At 45.2% G+C, this 22764-nt stretch overlaps 1 protein-coding gene across 1 annotated transcript in view; it reads left to right on the forward strand.

The window, feature by feature from the left end:
• EEF1A2 (eukaryotic translation elongation factor 1 alpha 2) overlaps positions 1–22764 on the forward strand; it is a 39752-nt gene that overhangs the window by 15441 nt on the left and 1547 nt on the right. The window contains exons 3-7 of the mRNA XM_081196437.1: positions 1811–1990; positions 3555–3851; positions 17174–17324; positions 20334–20590; positions 22231–22465. Of these exons, the coding sequence (XP_081052563.1) occupies positions 1811–1990; positions 3555–3851; positions 17174–17324; positions 20334–20590; positions 22231–22465 (1120 nt within the window). The remainder of the gene's footprint in view (positions 1–1810; positions 1991–3554; positions 3852–17173; positions 17325–20333; positions 20591–22230; positions 22466–22764) is intronic.

The raw sequence follows: 22764 nt of genomic DNA on the forward strand, positions 1-22764 counted from the left end.
GGTGGAGTACAGGGTCAGGTTTAAGGTGCTGGTTTTGACCTTTAAAGGACGCGGGTGGCGCTGTGGGTAAAACCTCAGCGCCTAGGACTTGCCGATCGTATGGTCGGCGGTTCGAATCCCCGCGGCGGGGTGAGCTCCCATCTTTCGGTCCCAGCTCCTGCCCACCTAGCAGTTCGAAAGCACCCTTAAGTGCAAGTAGATAAATAGGTACCGCTTTATAGCGGGAAGGTAAACGGCGTTTCCGTGTGCTGCGCTGGTGCTGGCTCGCCAGAGCAGCTTCGTCACGCTGGCCACGTGACCCGGAAGTGTCTCCAGACAGCGCTGGCCCCCGGCCTCTTAAGTGAGATGAGTGCACAACCCTAGAGTCGGACACGACTGGCCCGTACGGGCAGGGGTACCTTACCTTTTGACCTTTAAAGCCCTATGCGGCCTAGGACCCTTGTACCTACGGGACCGCCTCTCCCGGTATGCCCCACAAAGGACCTTAAGGTCCACAAATGACAACACTTTGGAGGTCCCAAGCTGCAAGGTGGTTAGATTGGTCTCAACTAGGGCTAGGGCCTTTTCAGTACTGGCCCCGACTTGGTGGAATGCTTTGTCACAAGAGACTAGGGCCCTGTGGGACTTGACATCTTTCTGCAGGGCCTGCAAGACAGAGCTGTTCTGCCTGGCCTTTGGTTTGGACTCAGTCTGACCCTTATGTTTCCTTCCCCTTCTGGTCTTGATCTAGCAGCTATTTTAAAATGAGGCTGCATTTTAAATTGCATTTTAACCTGTATTTTAAATTGGGGTTTTTTCCCCCCATCACTTTTTTTTTACTGTGATTTTATTGGTGTTAGCCACCCTGAGCCCGGCTCTGGCCGGGGAGGGCGGGGTATAAATAAAATTGATGATGATGATGATGATGCAGACTGTTCCCTCCCCTCTGCCCCATAAATCACAACATCAACAGCATTCTCTGTAGAGGAAAGCCTTTTAATGTGTAATGTTTTATTATGTTTATATATATATATTGGAAGCTACCCAGAGTGGTTGGGGCAGCCCAGTCAGATGGGCAGGGTATATTAATAATAATAATATTAATTGCACTTGGATTTTTCATAGAAATTTTAGAGTTGGAAGGGAGCTGAGCATCACCTAGTTCAACCCCCTGCAATGCAGGAAAATGCAGTTGTCCCTGGCAGAATCCGGGACCAAGGAGAAGAGTCGGTAGAAGAAGATTGGAAAAAAATTAAAGTATATCTTCAAAAATATTGTAAAATTAAGGACTGTTAGAAAGGTGTTGGAAAAAGAAAATTAGGTAGTTTTGGTAGATATGAGATAAAGGATTAAGTAAAAATGAGTTGATGAAAGTGATGAAAGAGAGGACGTTAAACTATATTATTTTAAATTAAATTACTTAAATGAAAATAAGGTTGGAAGGATTTGCTGAAAAAACGATTCGAATTAGAATACAAAATTGGGAGGTGTGAGGAGGTCAAGGAAATAAGTAAAGGAAGAAAGCTATGTAAGGGTTTAATCTGTTCTTTTTTATAATTTTTTTTTTTAATTGAATGTATTTTTATACCTTCTTTTTCTTTTTTTCTGCTACTGTTGTATTCTTTTTATATTTTGTATTGTTCTTTTCTCTTTTTGAAATCTTAAACTTTGAATAAATATTATATCTATCTATCTATCTATCTATCTATGGAAAATGCAGTTGTCCCATATGGGGATTGAACCTGCAACCTTGGCATCATCAGCACCGTGTTCTAACTAGCTGAGCTAAAGCCCTTACGAAAACTTCTCCCCTCTTTCTCCAACCTGTTAGATGGGGAAAGGCTCCTTCAAGTACGCCTGGGTGCTGGACAAGCTGAAGGCTGAGCGTGAGCGAGGGATCACCATCGACATCTCTCTCTGGAAGTTCGAGACCACCAAGTACTACATCACCATCATTGACGCCCCCGGGCACCGGGATTTCATCAAGAACATGATCACGGGGACTTCACAGGTGAGAAAGGGGAGGCTGTTTGTCTCAGGGCAGGGGGCACCTTTGGGTCGTTCCCTGAGCGCCAGCACATTGCCAACATCCTTTTTCCCTGCGTGGGTCCCTGCCAGCAGAACTGTGTGACCTGGATTCTCTTAAAAATGGAAGTCCTAGGAACCCTGTCTAGCTTTGGCTGGCCAAATGGCGAAGCTAGCATGCTTTGTGCGTTGGAAAGGGGCCGTAGAAATTCTTAGAAATGCATTTGGAGCGTGCTCTCCCCTCCCTGCTTTCCTGGGAGTAAAAAAGGACGAACTCCCTAAAGGAGCCATCAACTATTTATAGGAGCAGATGGCACTATCAGTTTTCAGGTATCGAGCCAACAGTTCGTAGAACTTGTTGAGTTACAATATTGGAAGGGAAGATGGGATATTAGGAGCCCAATATGTACCTGTTTTGTTTGGGAAATCTCGGGGGGGGGGTGCTGTATCCCAAGACACGTAGTTTATTTACTTATTGTGGTTATATTCTACCTTTTCCTCCAAGTGGCTCCCCCTTCTGCCATCTGCTTTCTAAAACAGTACATGGACCGAAACACAGTCATCTTTTGAAACTCGCACCCCTCCAAATTTGTAATGCAGGTCCGCAAGCCAAACAATGTGTGCTGAAATGGGCTGTGCATTCAGTATAGTGAGCCTCGGCCTGTGGAACTCCCTCCCACCTGAGATTAGGCAGACCCCCTCCTTGTTGAACTTCCAGCAAAAGACAAAGACGTCCTTATTCCAGCAGGCGCCTTAAGGCCTTTAGTTTGGTTTCGTGATGGATTTTTATTGTTTTATTTTCCCATTTTCTATGGATTGTTTTTATGTACAGGTGGCGACCCTTTTGCGCAAGGGTTCTGTTCCTGGCGCCCGTGTGTGTCGGCAGAGTGCAAAAAACCCACCTCATCCTGGCCCAGCTCTGCTTTTTTCTAAAAGGGGCCCGAGCACCGGTTGTGCGTCAGTTGCATACAAATCGGTGCAAATCGGTCACTGCCTGTACAGTGCTTAGAAATGGGAAATGTACTTAAAAATGCAACACAGTGGTTACCTCGGTTTTCAAACGTAATCTGTTCTGGAAGACCGTTCGAGTTCCAAAACGTTCGAAAACTCAGTATGGAAGCCTCAATAAATACGGAAAACTCAATACGGAAGCTGCGTGGCCTTTTCGACTTCTGAGACGAGTTCGAAAACCAAAGCATTTACTTCCGGGTTTACGGCGTTCAGAAACCAAAATGTTCATCAACGTAGACGTTCGAAAACCGAGGTACCGCTGTATATTGCTTGGCCAAAAAATGTGCGTATTGGGAGACATTTGCACTAAAATGCTAGATGCTATTTTTAAATTTTATTTTACTAAACACTGATAAAAGTTTCACGAGGACTTCTTTAAAAAATTGCGAGCCAATGTGGAAACGTGGAACTTAACATTGGGGGAAAGAAACGAGAAATGGAGAGAAAATGAAACGGGGAAATCCTCCTGTGACGTTTTGCAAATCGTCATGCGAAAACCGCCACACTCCTAAGCGCGTCTGTGCCTTGTTTCCCTGCAGGCCGACTGCGCCGTCTTGATTGTGGCTGCTGGGGTAGGCGAGTTCGAAGCCGGCATCTCCAAAAATGGCCAGACCCGTGAACACGCCCTCCTGGCGTACACCCTGGGTGTCAAGCAGCTCATCGTGGGCATTAACAAGATGGACTCCACGGAGCCGCCATACAGCGAGAAGCGCTACGATGAGATCGTCAAGGAGGTCAGCGCCTACATCAAGAAGATCGGCTACAACCCAGCGACCGTTCCCTTCGTGCCCATCTCTGGCTGGCACGGAGATAACATGCTGGAGCCATCTCCCAACGTAAGTCTCTGGTGGGCGGTGCTAGGCTATGTTCACATGAGGTTTGCAGCTCCAGTTGGGTCCAATCAATGCTGGAGAAGCTCTTCCGTCGTCATCTCCCAGGGACAGGGAAGTCGACTTGCGAATACGAGAAAGGTTGGCTTGAAGAGGGAGTGTTAAGGCAGGCCAGGTGGAGCCTAGGCAGTGTTAGAAACTCGAATATATAAGCTAGGTGCCGAATGGCTCCTTAAACCAGGGTTAGGGATGCTTAGCTGCCATTTTGGGAGCCATTTTGGCTGCTTGAAAGTTGTATTTTCATTTTTTATTTTTTTTATAAAATTTTTATTGGTTTTACAAAATTTTAAAGGACAAACAAACACTTAAAAAGACATACATACACGTATAATTTCATAACATATTTTCATAAACCTCTTTTCTGGGACTTCCCCTTACCCCCCCCTTTCTGCATCCCAGTGTCCATAATTTTATAGCAACTCCCAATTGTTGCTTTCCAACCTCTGTCATCTTAGTCATCTCTGTATTCTGACCTTATATCACTGTATCCCTTTGTTCCTAAAAACCACAACACTCTAACATTCATCAAGTTTATAATAGTCCTTAAGATAACTTTTAAATTTTCTCCATTCTTCTTCCGCCGTCTCTTTTCCTTGGTCACGGATTCTGCCTGTCATCTCGGCCAGTGTCATATAGTCCATCACTTTCATCTGCCATTCTTCCAGAGTGGGTAGATCTTGTGTCTTCCAATACTTTGCGATGAGTATTCTTGCTGCTGTTGTAGCGTACATAAAAAAAGTTCTATCCCTCTTTGACACCAATTGGCCGACAATGCCCAAGAGAAAGGCTTCTGGTTTTTTAAGAAAAGTACATTTAAGTACCTTTTTCATTTCATTATAGATCATTTCCCAGAAAGCCTTAATCTTCGGGCATGTCCACCAAAGGTGATAGAAGGTACCTTCAGTCTCTTTACATTTCCAACATTTGTTATCGGGCAAATGATAAATTTTTGCCAGCTTGACTGGGGTCATGTACCACCTATAGACCATTTTCATAATGTTTTCCTTTAAGGCATTACATGCCGTGAATTTAATACCGGTGTTCCATAACCATTCCCAATCAGCTGACATAATGTTGTGTCCAACATCCTGTGCCCACTTAATCATAACCGATTTAACTGTTTCGTCCTGTGTATTCCATTTCAGCAGCAAGTTATACATTCTTGATAAATTCTTAGTATTGGGTTCTAACAGTTCAGTCTCTAGTTTTGATTTTTCCACCTGAAAGCCAATTTTCCTGTCCTGTTTAAAACACTCCATTATTTGATGATATTGGAGCCAATATTGTATTTTATGCTTCATTTTCTCATAACTTTGTAATTTCCATTTATCTCCCTCCTGTTCCAAGATTTCCCAATACTTCGGCCATCCGACCTCCATATTGAGTTTCTTCACTGCCTTAGCCTCCACTGGTGACACCCATCTAGGGGTTTTGTTTTCCAACAGATCTTTATATCTTATCCAAACATTAAACAATGCTTTTCTAACAATGTGATTTTTAAAGGCACTATGCAGCTTGATTTTATCATACCATAGATATGCATGCCAACCGAAAGCATTATTAAAACCTTCCAGATCCAAAATGTCTGTGTTCTCGAGGAGCATCCATTCTTTCAGCCAGCAAAACGCTGCTGCCTCATAGTACAATTTTAAGTCCGGCAGGGCAAAACCCCCTCTTTCTTTAGCATCTGTCAATATTTTAAATTTGATTCTGGGCTTTTTGCCCTGCCAGACAAATTTCGAGATATCTTTCTGCCACCTCTTAAAACATTCCATCTTGTCAAGAATCTGCAAGGTCTGAAACAAGAATAACATTCTAGGCAATACATTCATTTTAATCACTGCAATTCGGCCTAACATTGACAATTTCAGATTTGACCATATTTCTAGATCTTTTTTGATTTCTGACCAACATTTTTCATAATTATCCTTATACAGATTCACATTTTTAGATGTCAGATAAACCCCTAGGTATTTCACCTTCTTGACCACCGTCAGCCCTGTCTCCTCTTGGAATTTCTCCTTTTCCGTATCTGTTAGATTTTTTCCTAAAACTTTAGTTTTTTGTTTATTCAACTTAAATCCGGCTACCTGGCCAAACTGTTGGATTATTTCTAGCACCTTTTTCGTACTAGTGTTTGGCTCTTGCAAAGTCAATACTAGGTCATCTGCAAATGCTCTTAACTTGTAATGTTTAGCTCCGACCTGCACTCCTTTAACCTGCTGGTCATTCCTAATCATATTCAGCAACACCTCCAGAACTGAAATAAAAAGCAGTGGGGAAATTGGGCACCCCTGTCGTGTTCCTTTTTCTATCTTAAGTTCCTCAGTTATTACATTATTTACAATCAACTTAGCTTTTTGTTCAGAGTATATTGCCGCCATACCATTCTCAAAACCTTGGCCTACCCCCATCCCATGAAGATTCTTTATCATAAAGCTCCAAGAAATATTGTCAAAGGCTTTCTCCGCGTCCACAAAAATCAATACTGCTTTAGTGTTTATATTCACCTCTAGCTTTTCCAAAATATCTATTATATTCCTTACATTGTCTGCTAGGTGTCTTTTTGGGAGAAAGCCTGCTTGGTCCTTATGAATCTTCTCCATCAGCACTTTTTTAAATCTTTTTGCCAGAATGTCTGCAAAAATTTTGTAATCCACATTAAGTAGTGATATTGGGCGGTAGTTCTTCAGTTGAGTCTTTTCAGTCTCTGTCTTTGGTATGAGTGAAATAAATGCTTCTTTCCACGATTCAGGTGCCTTCTTCCCCTCTAGAATCTCATTACAGACTTCTTTTAATGGTTGAATCAACCATTCCTTCAGCGATTTGTAGTATCTAGAAGTCAGTCCATCTGGTCCTGGAGATTTGCCCAGTTGCATATTCTGAATGGCAGCCTCTATCTCTTGTTCTGTTATTCTCTGGTTCAGATCCATCTTACTTTGATGAGAGATTTTTTGTAGTCCATATTTATCAAGGAATTTATCTATATCTTCTTCATTTTGCGGGCCTTGAGTGTAAAGTTTTTTAAAATAACTCAAGAAGCAATTTCTAATTTCATTAGGTTTAGATATACTCTTTCCATCCACTTCTAGGCTTGTAACTGTATTTAGTTTCTGCCTTTTCTTCAGTTGCCATGCCAAAAGTTTACCACATTTATTTGCCGATTCGAATGTCTTTTGTTTCATTTGCTTTATCTTCCATTCAATCTCTTGGTTCATCAATTCCATGTATTGTGTTTGATATAACTTAATCTCTCTTAAAATCTCCTGGGACTTTGGTTTTACTCTTAATTTTTTCTCTCCTTCCTTTATCTTTTCCAAAATCTTTTCTTTTTTCTCATTTTGCTTTTTCCTCTTTATTGAGTTTTGTTGAATCAAAAAACCTCGCATCACAGCTTTGCTTGCGTCCCAGATCACTCTTTTTTCCACATCAGCCCTCAAATTTATTTCAAAATAGTCCTTTAAAGTTTTTTGGGCCTTCATAAGGCTCTCCTTATCTCGAAAGAGGGTGTCATTCATTCTCCATCTAAATTGACCAGTTGTTGTAAGTTTCATCTCCATCTTCACAGCGTTATGGTCGGAGCAAGTTTTTGGGCAGATTTCTACCTTCTTAATCTTTGGAGCCATACCACTAGTAATCCAAATTTGGTCAATTCTGGTCCAGGTCATCATTGCTTGGGAGAAAAAGGTTCCCTCTCTCTCCAGAGGGTTCCTTGTTCTCCATATATCAATCAAGTCCATGTTTTCCGTCATTTCAAAAAAGGTCTTAGGAAGTCTCCCTTCCTTAGTAACTGTTAGTCTTTGTGCCTTGTCCATGTTAGTAGAGACCACACCGTTCATGTCTCCCATAATTATCATATTGTAATCCAAATAGTCCATCAGAGTTTCATGAAGTCTCTTGAAGAAGTCAGATTTGCCTTCATTTGGTGCATAGATTCCAACAATCAAAAGTTTTTCTCCTTGTACTTGTATCTCCACTGCCAAGTATCTCCCTTGTTCATCTTTAAAAATCATTTTTGGGGCCCATTTCTCTTTTGCGTATATTCATATATATATGAAAGTTGTATTTTCAACACGACTTTCTGCTTCCTGAAATTTGTTCTCCTTGGGCAGATAAAATATTGCGGATAGAATTCTACAGGATGGCTTGCTAGTATAATAATAATAATAATAATAATAATAATAATAATAATAATAATAATAATAATAATAATTTATTTGTACCCCACCCATCTGGCTGGGTCTCCCCAGCCACTCTGGGCAGCTTCCAACAAAGATTAAAAATACATTAAAATGTCACACGTTAAAAACTTCAGGTGTCTTCTAAATGTCAGGTAGTTTTTTTATCTCTTTGACATCTGACGGGAGGGCGTTCCACAGGGCGGGCGCCACTACCGAGAAGGCCCTCTGCCTGTTTCCCTGTAGCTTTGCTTCTTGCAATGATGGAACTGCCAGAAGGCCCTTGGTTCTGAATCTCAGTTTCCGGGCTGAACGATGGGGGTGGAGACGCTCCTTCAGGTATACTGGACCGAGGCCATTTAGGGCTTTAAAGGTCAGCACCAACACTTTGCATTGTGCTTGGAAACGTACTGGGAGCCAATGGTTGACACTACCTGCTGACATCGAAAGGTTTCTTTCTGAGGGTGGTAGCCAATTAAGTTTCACTCAGAGTAAACCAGAGTAAACTAGGTGTTTCGTTTTGGCGACTGTAACCCTGGTTTAAGGAGACATTTGGCACCTACTGTAGCTTATATATATCTCTGAGTTTCTGATATATATAAGCTGCAGTAGGTGCCAAATGGCTCCTTAAACCAGGGTTACAGTCGCCAAAACGAAACCGCCTAGTTGCCATTTTTGGGCCAGATCTAAAGTCTTGTTTTTCAATACAACTTTTTGGTTCCTGAAATTCATTCTCCTTGGGCAGATAAAACATAACAGGTAGAATTCTACAGGATGTGTTTCTGTGAAACGAATCAACATCCAGGGACCCCCAGGCATTCACCTCCAGATGCTGGAGATGTCAGATGTCATCCTGGCCCCTGGGCATCCTCACTTGGTCGCAAGTGGCCGATAGCCAGGTGCAAAATGCGCCTGGTGAATTTAAAACTCCGAGGCTATGTGGAGAGACTGTCCAGTCTGCGGGGCTGTGCCTTGCGAAAACCTGACATTCCTGGCTGAATCGGATCTCAACAATTGCCCGGAAAAGATTGAAAGGCAGATTTTGCATAGCTGAGTTTCAATCGAGTGGGTAAGATCGGATTTTTGCAAAGCAGAGCCACAGAACTCTTGGGCTCGTGGGAATTAATTTGTCCACAGTACAATCAAAATATGGGCCCAGTGAAAGTGGATGAGCCCTCCGTTTATGCAGGGTGACAACCAAACCCAGAAAACCTAGTCGTTACTCAATATGAGCGTGAATCAAGGATGTCCTGTAATCCTTGAGAATCTGCCGCCATCTTTCAATTGCTCTTTATTGGACCAATCAATGCACATAGGGTTCCCTGAGGCTAAGAAGTTTGGAATACGTTACATTGGGGCACCACTTGCCGTCAGTGCTGGAGTTGTGAGCTGTATAATTTCTTTTTGGGATGAATAAGGATGCGGGTGGCGCTGTGGGTTAAACCACAAAGCCTAGGACTTGCCAATCAGAAGGCTGGCGGTTCGAATCCCCGCGACGAGGTGAGCTCCCATTGTTCAGCCCCTGCTCCTGCGAACCTAGCAGTTCAAAAGTACTTTCAAGTGCAAGTAGATAAATAGGTAGCGGGAAGGTAAATGGCGTTTCCGTGTGCTGCTCTGGTTCACCAGAAGCGGCTTAGTCATGCTGGCCACATGACCCGGAAGCTGTACGCCGGCTCCCTCGGCCAATAAAGCGAGATGAGCGCCGCAACCCCAGAGTCAGCCACGACTGGACCTAATGGTCAGGGGTCCCTTTACCTTTACCTAAGGCCTAGTTTTTAACAAGATAAAGGGTTTCTGGCCTGGCCTGTACTACTACTACTTAAGTTTTTTGTTTATTGATTCAAAGCATTAATAATAATAATAATAAATAAATAAATCAAATTTTATTTATATCCCGCCCTCCCCAGCCGAAGCCGGGCTCAAAGCGGCTGACAACGGTAAAATGATACAACATTCTAAAATCATTTCATTCTAAAATCAGTTCAAATCAGATTAAGGGCAACCATTGGGCTCTGTGAGGATTGCCAAAGGAGGGGGTCAGGCTGTTCCTTGGCCAAAGGCCTGGTGGAACAGCTCTGTCTTGCAGGCCCTGCAGAAAGATGTCAAGTCCCGCAGGGCCCTAGTCTCTTGTGACAGAGCGTTCCACCAGATCGGAGCCACAGCCGAAAAAGCTTGCTATTCAGCTGGAAAAGGTTCCCAGAGCAGTTTGCATACCAGTAAAACTAGTGCATTAATCCGAGCATCAGAGAGAGCCCCTTTCTCCACTAAAGGAGGCTTAAATAGCTACTTAAATACTATGATGTGAAAGATGATTATTCTGATGACCACACAGCCTTTATTCTGGGTTGTATCTGGGAGCGGAAGAAGCTGCTGTCCGGCTGCTCCCCTCGGCCTCAGTTGCAATGTCTGTAAAATGGGAATAATGGTGGCTGAGTTCAGAGTTATTGTGAGGGCAGGCCCAGCGCCGGTCATGTAGCACTCTGCAAACCAAACAAGTAATCGTTTGCCACTGCCTGTTAAAAGCTTTTTTAGCCAATTATTTTGATCAGCGTACCCAAAGCCCAGACAGCTGAATGTCGGCAGCTGCCAGTGCTGGAGAGATGACACTGAACAATCTAATTGAAAATAGGTTTGGGGAAAACAGGGTGACGTCATTTTGGAATTTATACTTCCTAAATATGGAGGTCAAGCGAGACAGGGCAGCAGTACGTTGTTTCAAATCTGTGTCTAGTGGGGCATTGCTGGGCTTGTGGTTGAAAGCTGAGAATCCCTACAATCTGGTTCCCAGAACTTTTAGATGCAGCAGAACCACCTATGTTAGGAGGAGGAATGCTCACAAAAACCTGACAGATATTTTGCGAGGATGCAGAAATGCGTAGCTGTCAACTTTTCCCATTTCTTGCAAGGAATCCTATTCTGAATAAGGGAATTTCCCTTAAAAATGTTGACAGCCATGCAGAAATGTGGGGAGCTCAAAATCAGAGTGGGAATTTGAGAGAAACCAAAATGGATAGATAGATAATGTTGACCCATCACTGCAGTTGCATGGGGTACCTCAGTTGTTGAACGCAATCCGTTCCGGAAGACCATCCGACTTCCAAAACCTTTGACAACTGAGGCGCAGAGGGTGGTTTACAAAGTCAATGGAGAAAATGGGGGGGGGGGGGATGCAGCAGAAACTGTTTGACTTCTGCGGTGCGTTCAAAAACGGAAGTATTTGGGGTTCTGAGATGTTTGGCTTCCGAGACGCTCGAAAACCGAGGTACCACTGTATTGTGCTGCGGCATCCGCATCGATGTCCAATTCCTGGGAAGGAATTCCTTTCCTCCCTTTTGAGGGAAAGAACAGGCATGTGAAGGTCTTCTGGAGGACTGGGGCATCATGTGGATATAGTGATGAGATGTTCCACATTTTTTGGGGGTGGGGGGATTTTGAAAAGTATGAACTGGGGCTTTGTCTGGCCAACAGAGTGATCAGTCTGTCCTGCTCTTGTTCCTGCATCAGTTTGCTAGATGCTAGATCATTTATTGCAGTCAAAGACCAGCTCACATAACACAATAAAAACAGCGTTCATAAAGACAAAATACAGTGGTACCTCGGGTTAAGTACTTAATTCGTTTCGGAGGTCCATTCTTAACCTGAAACTGTTCTTAGCCTGAAGCACCACTTTAGCTAATGGGGCCTCCTGCTGCCACCGCGCCGCCAGAGCACGATTTCTGTTCTTATCCTGAATCAAAGTTCTTAACCTGAAGCACTATTTCTGGATTAGCAGAGTCTGTAACCTGAAGTGTCTGTAACCTGAGGTACCACTGTATACAATTGGAGCAGATAGCAGCAATAGCTCATGAGTTAAAATTGAGATATATACATACACCCGTACAACTGAGATTTGGGCTACCATAAAAAATTGACCCTGAGGCACCCCAAAGGGCGACTTCAGCATTTCCCTAGTAAGCTATTTTATTCTCTGCATCAGTTTGTAACTCCACAGCTTCTCACAGTTTTCAGTTCCTCCAACGTTTGTGAGTGTCTGGGCTTGCCGAAATTTAATAATTACATTTTTTTACTTGCCCTTTTCTGTGAGGGTCCCAGCAACTTAAAAATATGTCAAGTCAAAACAGATCACATTCAGGAGAATAGGGTGGGGCCTAAAGTGCATAACCAAACAGTCAACCCGCCCCCCCCCAAATAGTTACATGAAACCGAGAGGAAAAACGAATACATTGAAAGCATCCTGCGTATTTCTAAAAGGCCACACAGATAGTTAAAGGCCTAAGGCCTAGAGAGGGAAGTTTTCACCTGGTGCCTAAAGATATGTAATGAAGGCGCCAGGCGAGCCTCCTTGGGGAGAGCATTCCAGATACGGGGAGCCACCACAGATGAGGCCCTGTTCTTGTGTTGCCACCCTTCAGACCTCTTGTGGAGGGGGCACATGAAGAAGGGCCTCAGATGATAATATCGGGGTCTGGGTTGGTTCATATGGGGAGAGGTGGTCCTTGGGGGATTGCGGTCCTGAGAGTGTGACCTCTGCTGGACTGTCACCTCCCCAAAAACATCAGAAGGCAGTGGCAGTACCAAGAGTTTCCCCTTCACTGATTTTCACACGCATTGTTATGTACTGAGTTGAATAGGATCCAAAATGCAGCAGTCTGATTGGTCCTAGAACAATAGGACCCAGAATGCAGCAGTCTGATTGGTCCACAGGAGCCACCCAATCCAGCTCCAGGTGGAAGTGAATCCGCAACCTGATTGGCCTACAGGAGAATTCTGGAATTAGCCAATCACATGGGGCCCATTGTGTAAATAATGTATATAAAGCAGACATTATGGGAGAACTTCCATTCCTCCTCACCACTATGAGCTGAATAAAGAGCATGAAATCCACTCTCGACTCCGAGTATATTTCACGCGTCTTTAAAAGGAAGGAGGATGTCTTTCAGATAATTGCGCTAACTAGCTAGAGAGCCTTTGTGGGAAAAGGGGAATAGGTGTCTGCTTACATCACTCATCACCCTGGACAAACTACATTCCCCATAATTCTTTGGGGAGCAAGCCAGGACTTTAGAATAGAATGACGCTGTAAATGTTTGGTTCTGGGGTATCGTTTAGGGATTTTTGTTGATGGGGTTGTTGTTGTTATCGATACTAACTTTTTGTATCTTTGTTTTAGATCTTACGATTTACATGTAAATTTTTCAGTTCCTTTGTGCATTTTTTTGATGTTTTATTTATTGCCTATGGCTGCTTTCGTTACGTTGTGTTTATGTGGTTTTTTTTTGTGTTGTAAGCTGCCTTGAGCGTGGTTTGAACTCTGGAAAGGCGGCATACAAACAAAATTATGTATGTATGGTGTGACTGTGGCCTAGGACTGGGCAGATCTGGGTTCAAATCCTTAGCCAGCCATGAAGTTTACTGGCTGACCTTGGGCCACCCACGGTATCTCAGCCTAACTAAACTTCCAGGGGTGTTGAGGGTAAAAATTGGGGGCGGCAGCGGCGCATGTCGTCTATGTTCAACTCTTTTGAGGAAAGGTAGGTTGTAAGAGCAAATAAATAGAGAATTGCTTGGTTAAATTTCTGTAAGAGATTATTATGCTTAGTGCTCTATAGAACTTTTCCTGTGTGCTCAAAGCAGTTCACATACATCATCTCAGCCGCTTTCAACAACAACCTTGTAAGTCAGACCGCTATAACAGGTGCATTAATACAGACTAGAGGCAGGGCTGAGATTAAAGAAGTTAGTGTCTTGCTGCTTAATGAGTTCAAAAGAGATTTGAACCAGGGCCTTGCCAGCTCGCAGTGGTCATTAGGCTTAGTCCGCAGAAGCAAATAAGGATGATTCCTTGCATTGTCAATGAAAATCTGTTCCTCGGGGTGTTTTGTGTTGCATCTGAGAGCGTTCCCCTCACTTCAAAAGCAGGCTGTAGAATTGGTCTAAGAGCAGTGATGGCCAGACATGGCCCTCCAGCTGTTTTTGGACTACAACTCCCACCATCCCCAGCTAACAGGACCAGTGGTCAGGGCTGATGGGAATTGTAGTCCCCAAAACAGCTGGAGGGCCAAGTTTGGCCATCACTGGTCGAAGAGGGTATGTTTCCTGCGATTCTGCAGTCCCATGAACAAATGGAGAATTTGGCGTTAGATGTAAAATCCAGTGGCTTGAGTACATCTCCTTTCGGAAATGCAACCTCTTAGCCCTTAGGACCGCAGGGATAAGCTCAAAGGCCTGGAAATGATGCCTTATGAGGAACGGCTAAGGGAGCTGGGCATGTTTAGCCTGGAGAAGAGGAGGTTAAGGGGTGATATGATAGCCATGTTCAAATATATAAAAGGATGTCACATAGAGGAGGGAGAAAGGTTGTTTTCTGCTGCTCCAGAGAAGCGGACACGGAGCAATGGATCCAAACTACAAGAAAGAAGATTCCACCTAAACATTAGGAAGAACTTACTGACAGTAAGAGCTGTTTGACAGTGGAATTTGCTGCCAAGGAGTGTGGTGGAGTCTCCTCCTTTGGAGGTCTTTAAGCAGAGGCTTCCCTTCTCCTGGCTGGGCTGGGGCTTCTTCCTTAATGCAGAAGCTAGTCAGGTGACCCCTCTGAGCCTGTCATGTGACCACCTTGAAATTCAGCAAGTCAGCATTGGTGTGTTGGCGGAGATTAGTTTCTGTGAATCCTCTTGACGGTCCTGCACAGCTGGGCTAATGCTTCGTGACCTCCTTCAGGGAATACAGGACATGGCTTGGATGCAAGACAGACAGTATTGGTGGCTAGGAAAATGCGGGAGGGGATGTCCACAGAAGTTTCAAAATGAAGTCACCTTTAAAGATGTAGAAAATCACTGAGTGGGTGGCTGCTAACTACTCTCTCTCTCTCACACTTGCAATTGCTAAATTGGTTAGGAGATTTGATAAAACGATGTACATTTAAATTTCAGGGTAGGTAAACGGAACCTCCAGGGATGCGGGTGGTGCTGTGGGTTAAACCACTGAGCGAAGTTCGGCGGTTCGAATCCCTGCGATGGGGTGAGCTCCCATTGCTCGGTCCCTGCTCCTGCCAACCTAGCAGTTCGAAAGCACGTCAAAGTGCAAGTAGATAAATAGATACCGCTCCAGCGGGAAGGTAAATGGCATTTCCGTGCGCTGCTCTGGTTCGCCAGAAGTGGCTTAGTCATGCTGGCCACATGACTCGGAAGCTGTATGCCGGCTCCCTCGGCCAGTAAAGCGAGATGAGCGCCGCGACCCCAGAGTCGTTTGCCACTGGACGTAACTGTCAGGGTTCTTTTACCTTTACCTTTCTTGAAGACTGGTCTGTCCATAACAGCTGCATTCAGCAGAAAATAATATTCAGAGTCCACTGGACTCCAGCAAAACTTTACGAGAGGAAAATAACAAATGCAGACAACTGCTGGAGATGTGGAAGTAAAAATGCGAACTTAATACATATGATGATTAACTGCCGGATGATAAGACCATTTTGGTGCGAGGTGAAGATATATATAGCAAGAGTAATAAAAAGAAATTGCTATTCAGGGGAATTGAATTTAATTCTAAATTATATACCAGAAACGTGGGAGATTACAAGGGGTCAAAGCCAGCACCTTAAACCTGACCCTGTACTCCACCGGGAGCCAGTGCAGTTGGTAAAGCGCTGGATGAATGTGATCCCGCGGGACCACAGGGGTCATCTAGCCCAACCCCGTGCAATGCAGAAATCTTTTGCCCAAGGCGAGGCTTGAACCCATGGCCCTGAGATTAATAAGAGTTTCGTACTTTACCTACTGAGCCAACGAAGTTTGACTGGGCATTTGTGGCCTGAGTCTGGGGAATGGGAGACTTGCCTTTGGGAAACTGACATTAGCAAGCACAATTGACCTGAGATTATTGGAGAAGCTGATTTTGGAGTGAACTGCTAGGGTTCACACTCCTGGCCTGGTGTTATGGGTGATACACCCCCTTCTTGGAAACCGCCCCCCCAACTTATCTACAGATGGAGGCAGACTGCTAATCTCTGATAAAACCTGAAGGCGCGTCTCCACCCTCATTGTCCATCCCAGACACTGAGGTCCAGCTCCGAGGGCCTTCTGGTGGTTCCCTCCCTGCGAGAAGTGAGGTTACAGGGAACCAGGCACAGGGCCTTCTCGGTGGTGGCGCCTGCCCTGTGGAACACCCTCCCATCAGATGTCAAGGAAATATACCACTACCTGACTTTTAGAAGACATCTGAAGGCAGTCCTGTTTAGGGAAGTTTTTATTTTTTATTTTTTACCAACAACCAAAACACAAACAGTGAAATCCCCCAGGCGGCTGATACATTGAGTATAAAGGTAAAGGTACCCCTGCCCGTACGGGCCAGTCGTGTCTGACTCTAGGGTTGTGCGCTCATCTCACTCTATAGGCCGGGAGCCAGCGCTGTCCGGAGACACTTCCGGGTCACGTGGCCAGCGTGACGAAGCTGCTCTGGCGAGCCAGCGCAGCACACGGAAACGCCGTTTACCTTCCCGCTATAAAGCGGTACCTATTTCTCTACTTGCACTTAGGGGTGCTTTCGAACTGCTAGGTGGGCAGGAGCTGGGACCGAAAGACGGGAGCTCACCCCGCCGTGGGGATTCGAACCGCCGACCATGCAATCGGCAAGCCCAAGGCGCTGAGGTTTTACCTACAGCGCCACCCGCGCTGTGTATACATTGAGTATACATAAAAATAACATATTCAAATCAACCATATGTACAATTTTATATATGTTAACACTCCTCCATCCACAAGGTTTATTTAACTGCTTTGGGAAGTTTTTAATGTTTAATGTTTTATTGCTTTTTTATTAATATTTATTCACATTCTTTTGGGAGGTGCCCAGAGTGGCTGGTGAAACCCAGCCAGATGGGCTGGGGAATGTGTGTGTGTTTGTGTGTGTGTAAATAAATAAAAATAAAATAATCTCAAATTGCTCTGGGAAGCAAAGGAAGGATTGTATCCTTCAGTTCCTGCCCTTGTGATGAGGGAGAGATTCATACGGCTGGGCGAAGGTGTTCTCATGTGCCAACAGTTCCTTCCTCACAGCCCACAGGATCCACACTCCCGCCATTTTGTTTTCCAGATGCCTTGGTTCAAAGGCTGGAAAGTGGAGCGCAAGGAAGGGAACGCCAGTGGAGTGTCGCTGCTGGAAGCTCTGGATACCATCCTGCCCCCCACCCGCCCCACAGATAAGCCTCTGCGCCTGCCCCTTCAAGATGTCTACAAGATCGGAGGTGAGTCCAGGGCTTTCCTGGCAGGTAGACAGGTGCCCTCGCTCAGCTAGGCGGATTTCCAGGCATTAATCCGCTTTTGTAGTCTTAAGCGACAGGAAGAGAAGAGGATTTGATTGCCGACACCGGCATTTACCTGTGTGCATTGTAGATGGTAAGGTATGTAGCAATTGCGCCTGTCGCCTGAAGCTGCCCTGACCGTTCGGTTTTGGCAAGAAGTCAGTTTCTCATCCTCATAATTGCGGAAGCAGGTTTGAAATGGCAGCGATGAACATGCTAAAAGATGGGAAACGAGAGACATGAAAAAGACACTTCTCTATTCTACTGTCCAACACTTCTCATTTCTTTTTATATATATATATTTTATTAAGTTTTACAATTTTATATTCAACACAGTCACCATTATCACAAAGAAATATAAATCCCAATCTCTCTCTCTCTCCCCCCCCCAACTTCCCTCAACCTCCTCTTCTGGTTCTTTAAATGTTTACTTTTCCTGCTTTTTTATTATTATTCTACCTTAATTTTGTAATCTTTAACTTAAATCTTCTGATGTTCCTATTTTTTTATCTCATATTTTTTTCCAATTACATCTTGCACTTCGTTATTTTCTAGTTATTACATCTTGATACTTGATTTCTTAATTGTGTTTACTCAAACCCTGCTAGTGAGTCCACTTCTTTACAATATTTCTGTAGATACATCATAAACGGTTCCCAGTCTTTTTAAAAGTCTCTGTTGTCCTTGTCTCAACGCTTTGCATTTCTAAGTTCATTTGCCAAAGGTCACTCACAAGCTCCTTCAGATGATTTCACACTTCAAGATACATTTCACAAATAATAATATTGCAGCCTCTTTGAAAAACCTGTCGCTTGCAAAACCTCCTAGCATTGGTAGAGTTGCTGCGGTGTTCGATTCTTTTTAATTTATTTAAGACATTTATGTGCGGCTTAAATTATTTTTAGGGTGCAGAGTACACCCATTTTACTGCTGTATTAAATGTCATTTAACGCTGGAGTGCATTGATTGGTTGGTTGTAGCCCACCTTAGGAAGGTATACCATATATTCTCTCCCCTCCCCCAAAGTGGCTTATAACATAAACTACAACATAAAAAAGACAAAATTTAAAAACAGCCATTCAAAAAAGCAGTTTGCAGCATTAAACTGCGGCAGCAGGTGGAACGGTTCTTTAACAACCGTGAAATCACCAAAATACAGACCAGAATATAAAACATCTCCACGCTTTCCATGAAAGGGGCTGCAGTTATATGCAGCTGAAATTGACAGAATTGTCTCCGGGCCTGCAGTTTCCTATGCTTTCCCAATAGGTGTGTGTTTTTAAGTTGTCCGATGTTATATCCAGTGCTGTTGTTGTTGTTTAGCCGTTTAGTCATGTCTGACTCTTTGTGACCCCATGGACGAAAGCACACCAGGCACTCCTGTCTTCCACTGCCTCCCGCAGTTTGATCAAACTCATGCTGGTCGCTTCGAGAACACTGTCCAATCATCTCGTCCTCTGTCGTCCCCTTCTCCTTGTGCCTCCATCTTTCCCAACATCAGGGTCTTTTCCAGGGAGTCTTCTCTTCTCATGAGGTGGCCAAAGTATTGGAGCCTCAGCTTCAGGATCTGTCCTTCCAGTGAGCACTCAGGGCTGATTTCCTTCAGAATGGATAGATTTGATCTTCTTGCAGTCCATGGGACTCTCAAGAGTCTCCTCCAGCACTACAATTCAAAAGCATCAATTCTTTGGCGGTCAGCCTTCTTTATGGTCCAGCTCTCACTTCCATACATCACTACTGGGGAAACCATAGCTTTAACTATACGGACCTTTGTTGGCAAGGTGATGTCTCTGCTTTTTAAGATGCTGTCTAGGTTGCCATTGCCTTTCTCCCAAGAAGCAGGCGTCTTTTTATTTCGTGACTGCTGTCACCATCTGCAGTGATCATGGAGCCCAAGAAAGTAAATCTCTCACTGCCTCCATTTCTTCCCCTTCTATTTGCCAGGAGGTGATGGGCCCAGTGGCCATGATCTTCGCTTTTTTGATGTTGAGCTTCAGACCATATTTTGCACTCTCCTCTTTCACCCTCATTAATAGGTTTTTTAATTCCTCCTCATATCCAGTGCTAAACTCTTGCAGTTCCTCTTCAGCCATGTCCACACCATTCATTTAAACTGCTATGATAACACTTTCAACAGTCACCACTTTCCCCAAAGGATTCTGGGAACGGTAGTATGTTGAGGATGTTGACAGTTGTTAGGAGACGCCCTGCTCCCCTTTCAGAACTACAGTTTTCAGAGCACCCTCATAACCGTAGCTTTGTGAGGGCGCCAGGGGGTTTCCTGAGAACTCTCGGCACCCGGAACAAACGACAGCTCCCAGAATCTCTTGGGGGGAAGCCATAGCGATGTGAAGTGGCGTCATAGTTATCTCTCGCTTGGACTACTGCAATGCGCTCTACGTGGGGCTACCTTTGAAGGTGACCCGGAAACTAATCTAGAATGTGGCAGCTGGACTGGTGACTGGGAGTGGCCTCTGAGACCACATAACATCAGTCTTGAAAGACCTACACTGGCTCCCAGTACGTTTCCGAGCACAATTCAAAGTGTTGGTGCTGACCTTTAAAGCCCTAAACGGCCTCGGTCCAGTATATCTGAAGGAGCGTCTCCACCCCCATTGTTCTGCCCAGACACTGAGGTCCAGTGCTGAGGGCCTTCTGGCGGTTCCCTCGCTGCAAGATGCCAAGTTATAGGGAACCAGGCAGAGGGCCTTCTTGGTAGTGGTGCCCGCCCTGTGGAACACCCTCTCACCAGATGTCAAAGAGGAAAACAACTACCAGACTTTTAGAAGACATCTGAAGGCAGTTTGTTGAGGGAAGCTTTTAATGTTTAATAGGTTATTGTATTTTAGTGTTCTGTTGGAAGCCACCCAGAGTGGCTTGGCTGCTGAGGATTGCATTTCGAGGATTGCGTTTCATTGCATGTTTCCCGCTGCCCTCTTTTCCCCTCCGCAGGAATCGGGACCGTCCCCGTGGGCCGTGTGGAGACGGGGATCCTGAGACCCGGCATGGTGGTCACTTTCGCTCCCGTCAACATCACCACAGAGGTGAAGTCGGTTGAGATGCACCACGAGGCCCTGAGCGAGGCGCTGCCAGGGGACAACGTTGGCTTCAACGTCAAGAACGTATCCGTCAAGGACATCCGCCGCGGCAACGTCTGCGGCGACAGCAAATCCGACCCGCCTCAGGAGGCGGCCCAGTTCACTTCTCAGGTCAGCAGAAAGCGAGGCGGCAGCCATTTTGAAAGCCTTTGCCGTCGTATCACAGCTTCTGCGGCCATTTGCGTGATGCAGACTTCTGTCCTGCTGGTGACGCTTGAGGAAGACGCAGCATTAACCAAGAGCCCTGAGATTTTACTCTGCAGAAGTCGCGTTGCGGGACGCCAGCTTTTAATCGTTTGCTTGGTGTGGTTAAACTGCTAAAGGCGCAATCCTACACCCACTTAGCTGGGCTAGGAGTGAAGCCCAGTGAAAGCCTAAGACGTACAGTCATACCTCATGTTACGTCCGCTTCATGTTACGTTCTTTCAGGTTACGTCCCGCGGCGACCTGGAAGTACCGGAAAGGGTTACTTCTGGGTTTCACCGCATGCGTAGAAGCGCAAAATGACGCCATGCGCAGAAGCGACGAATCGCAACCCGCATGTGCGCAGACGTGCCGCTGCGGGTTGTGCTCTTTTCATGTTGCAAACGGGCCTCCGGAACTGATCCCGTTCGCAACCAGAGGTACCACTGTAGTTGTTTAGCTCCGGGGCTAGGTTTTAATTTGTCTCCTGATTAGTCTGTAGGACTGACGACGAATCAGTAGTCTCTCATTCAGTGACTTTTGATGGAAGGGTCGCGGAGCACCCTTGTTAAAGGCCAGTTTTCCTCCTCACAAAGAATGCCAGGCTGTTGCTCATTAAATTTATAACCTATGCCACGGAAAAGTAAATTCTCCCTTCAATATGCCCCTTTGTGGAATGTTTTGCAAGGCACGTAGCTATTTAGATTTATTTGGCTTAGCCATTTTAATCACTTGAAAGCCAGATTCAGACTAAAAGGAAAGTGATAATGCAAAGGTAAGACCCTCCAAGTGGAGAGGAAGGCCAGTGCCTTCCCGCTGTTGTGGACTGCCTGTTCCATTAGCCTTAGCTAGCATGCCCAGTGCTCAAGAATGATGGGAGTTGTAGTTCAGCAACTTTTGGAAAGCACCACGCTGATTACTCCTGCCCTAGTTTCTTGTATTAGCCAAACAGGAGAGTATTTCAGGGTATTTTTATGTTTTCCAGTCGTTTGTTCAAGTGCATCTCCCTGTCACTTTCCTAACAGCAAGAAGTTCATTTCTCTTTCAGGGTGGATTTTTCCCAGTAGGGTGACAGAGCGATGTCATCCGCTTTAATTGTGCAAAAGTACGGCTTCTCCCATCCACACTTTTGTTTGTCTTGTGATTTCAAGTCACAGGTTCAAGGGGTTTTTTTTGACCCACCGCTTTTGTCCAGAAAACCTGCTGTTTGCTAATGAACTGGAACAAACAGCAACTGGGTTTCCTGCAGACTGGCATTTGTTCCGATTCAGAAGTAAACTGCTGTTTTTCCAGGGGGGGGGCCCTCTCAGAAATCATGGAATAAACGGGAATATAGATGCACCTTTAGTTTCTGAAAGTGTACTTGAATCCCTCCTGCAAAATACTGCCAGTCTGCAGGAGCCCATTTTCCAGAATGCAGTAGCTAGAAGCGGCTGCCTTTTCAGCAGCCTTCCACAAGGGAGCAGCGTTGCCCAGCTAGGAAAGCCAGAAAGTTGCCGTGGTCATCCCATGCCCTTCCCGAATTTGTTCCGGCCTGAGTCCTTCTCTCCTTCTGTTGCACGGCTTAGGTGATCATCTTGAACCACCCCGGCCAGATCAGCGCTGGATATTCCCCCGTCATTGACTGCCACACTGCCCACATCGCTTGCAAATTCGCCGAGCTGAAGGAGAAGATTGACCGGCGTTCCGGCAAGAAGCTGGAGGACAACCCGAAATCCTTGAAATCGGGGGACGCCGCGATTGTGGAGATGATCCCGGGGAAGCCCATGTGTGTGGAGAGCTTCTCCCAGTACCCACCCCTGGGTGAGAACTTCATCTTTCCCTCAGATGCCTACCAAGTTGGGTGACGGGGGGCTATTTCAAGCTAAACGGCTAGATGCCCAGAAACTCTGATGTAAGATAGACCTAGGAGCGGGAGGGAACCTTCTATGGCCCATATCTTAATTGCCCTACCTCTAGTGGGGCAGATTTGATGGCTGAATGGCTCGCCCACCTGCCAATCACCTAATGGCACTGTGACGTTGGGCAATGCTGCGCTTAGAAGCCCCGATTATTGGGGCTTCAAAGCGCAGCATTGGGTTGTTCGAAAGTCCTTTGGAAGT

This window comes from Podarcis bocagei (genome assembly GCF_964188305.1).
Source record: "Podarcis bocagei genome assembly, chromosome: 5".
Taxonomy (NCBI): Eukaryota; Metazoa; Chordata; class Lepidosauria; order Squamata; family Lacertidae; genus Podarcis; species Podarcis bocagei.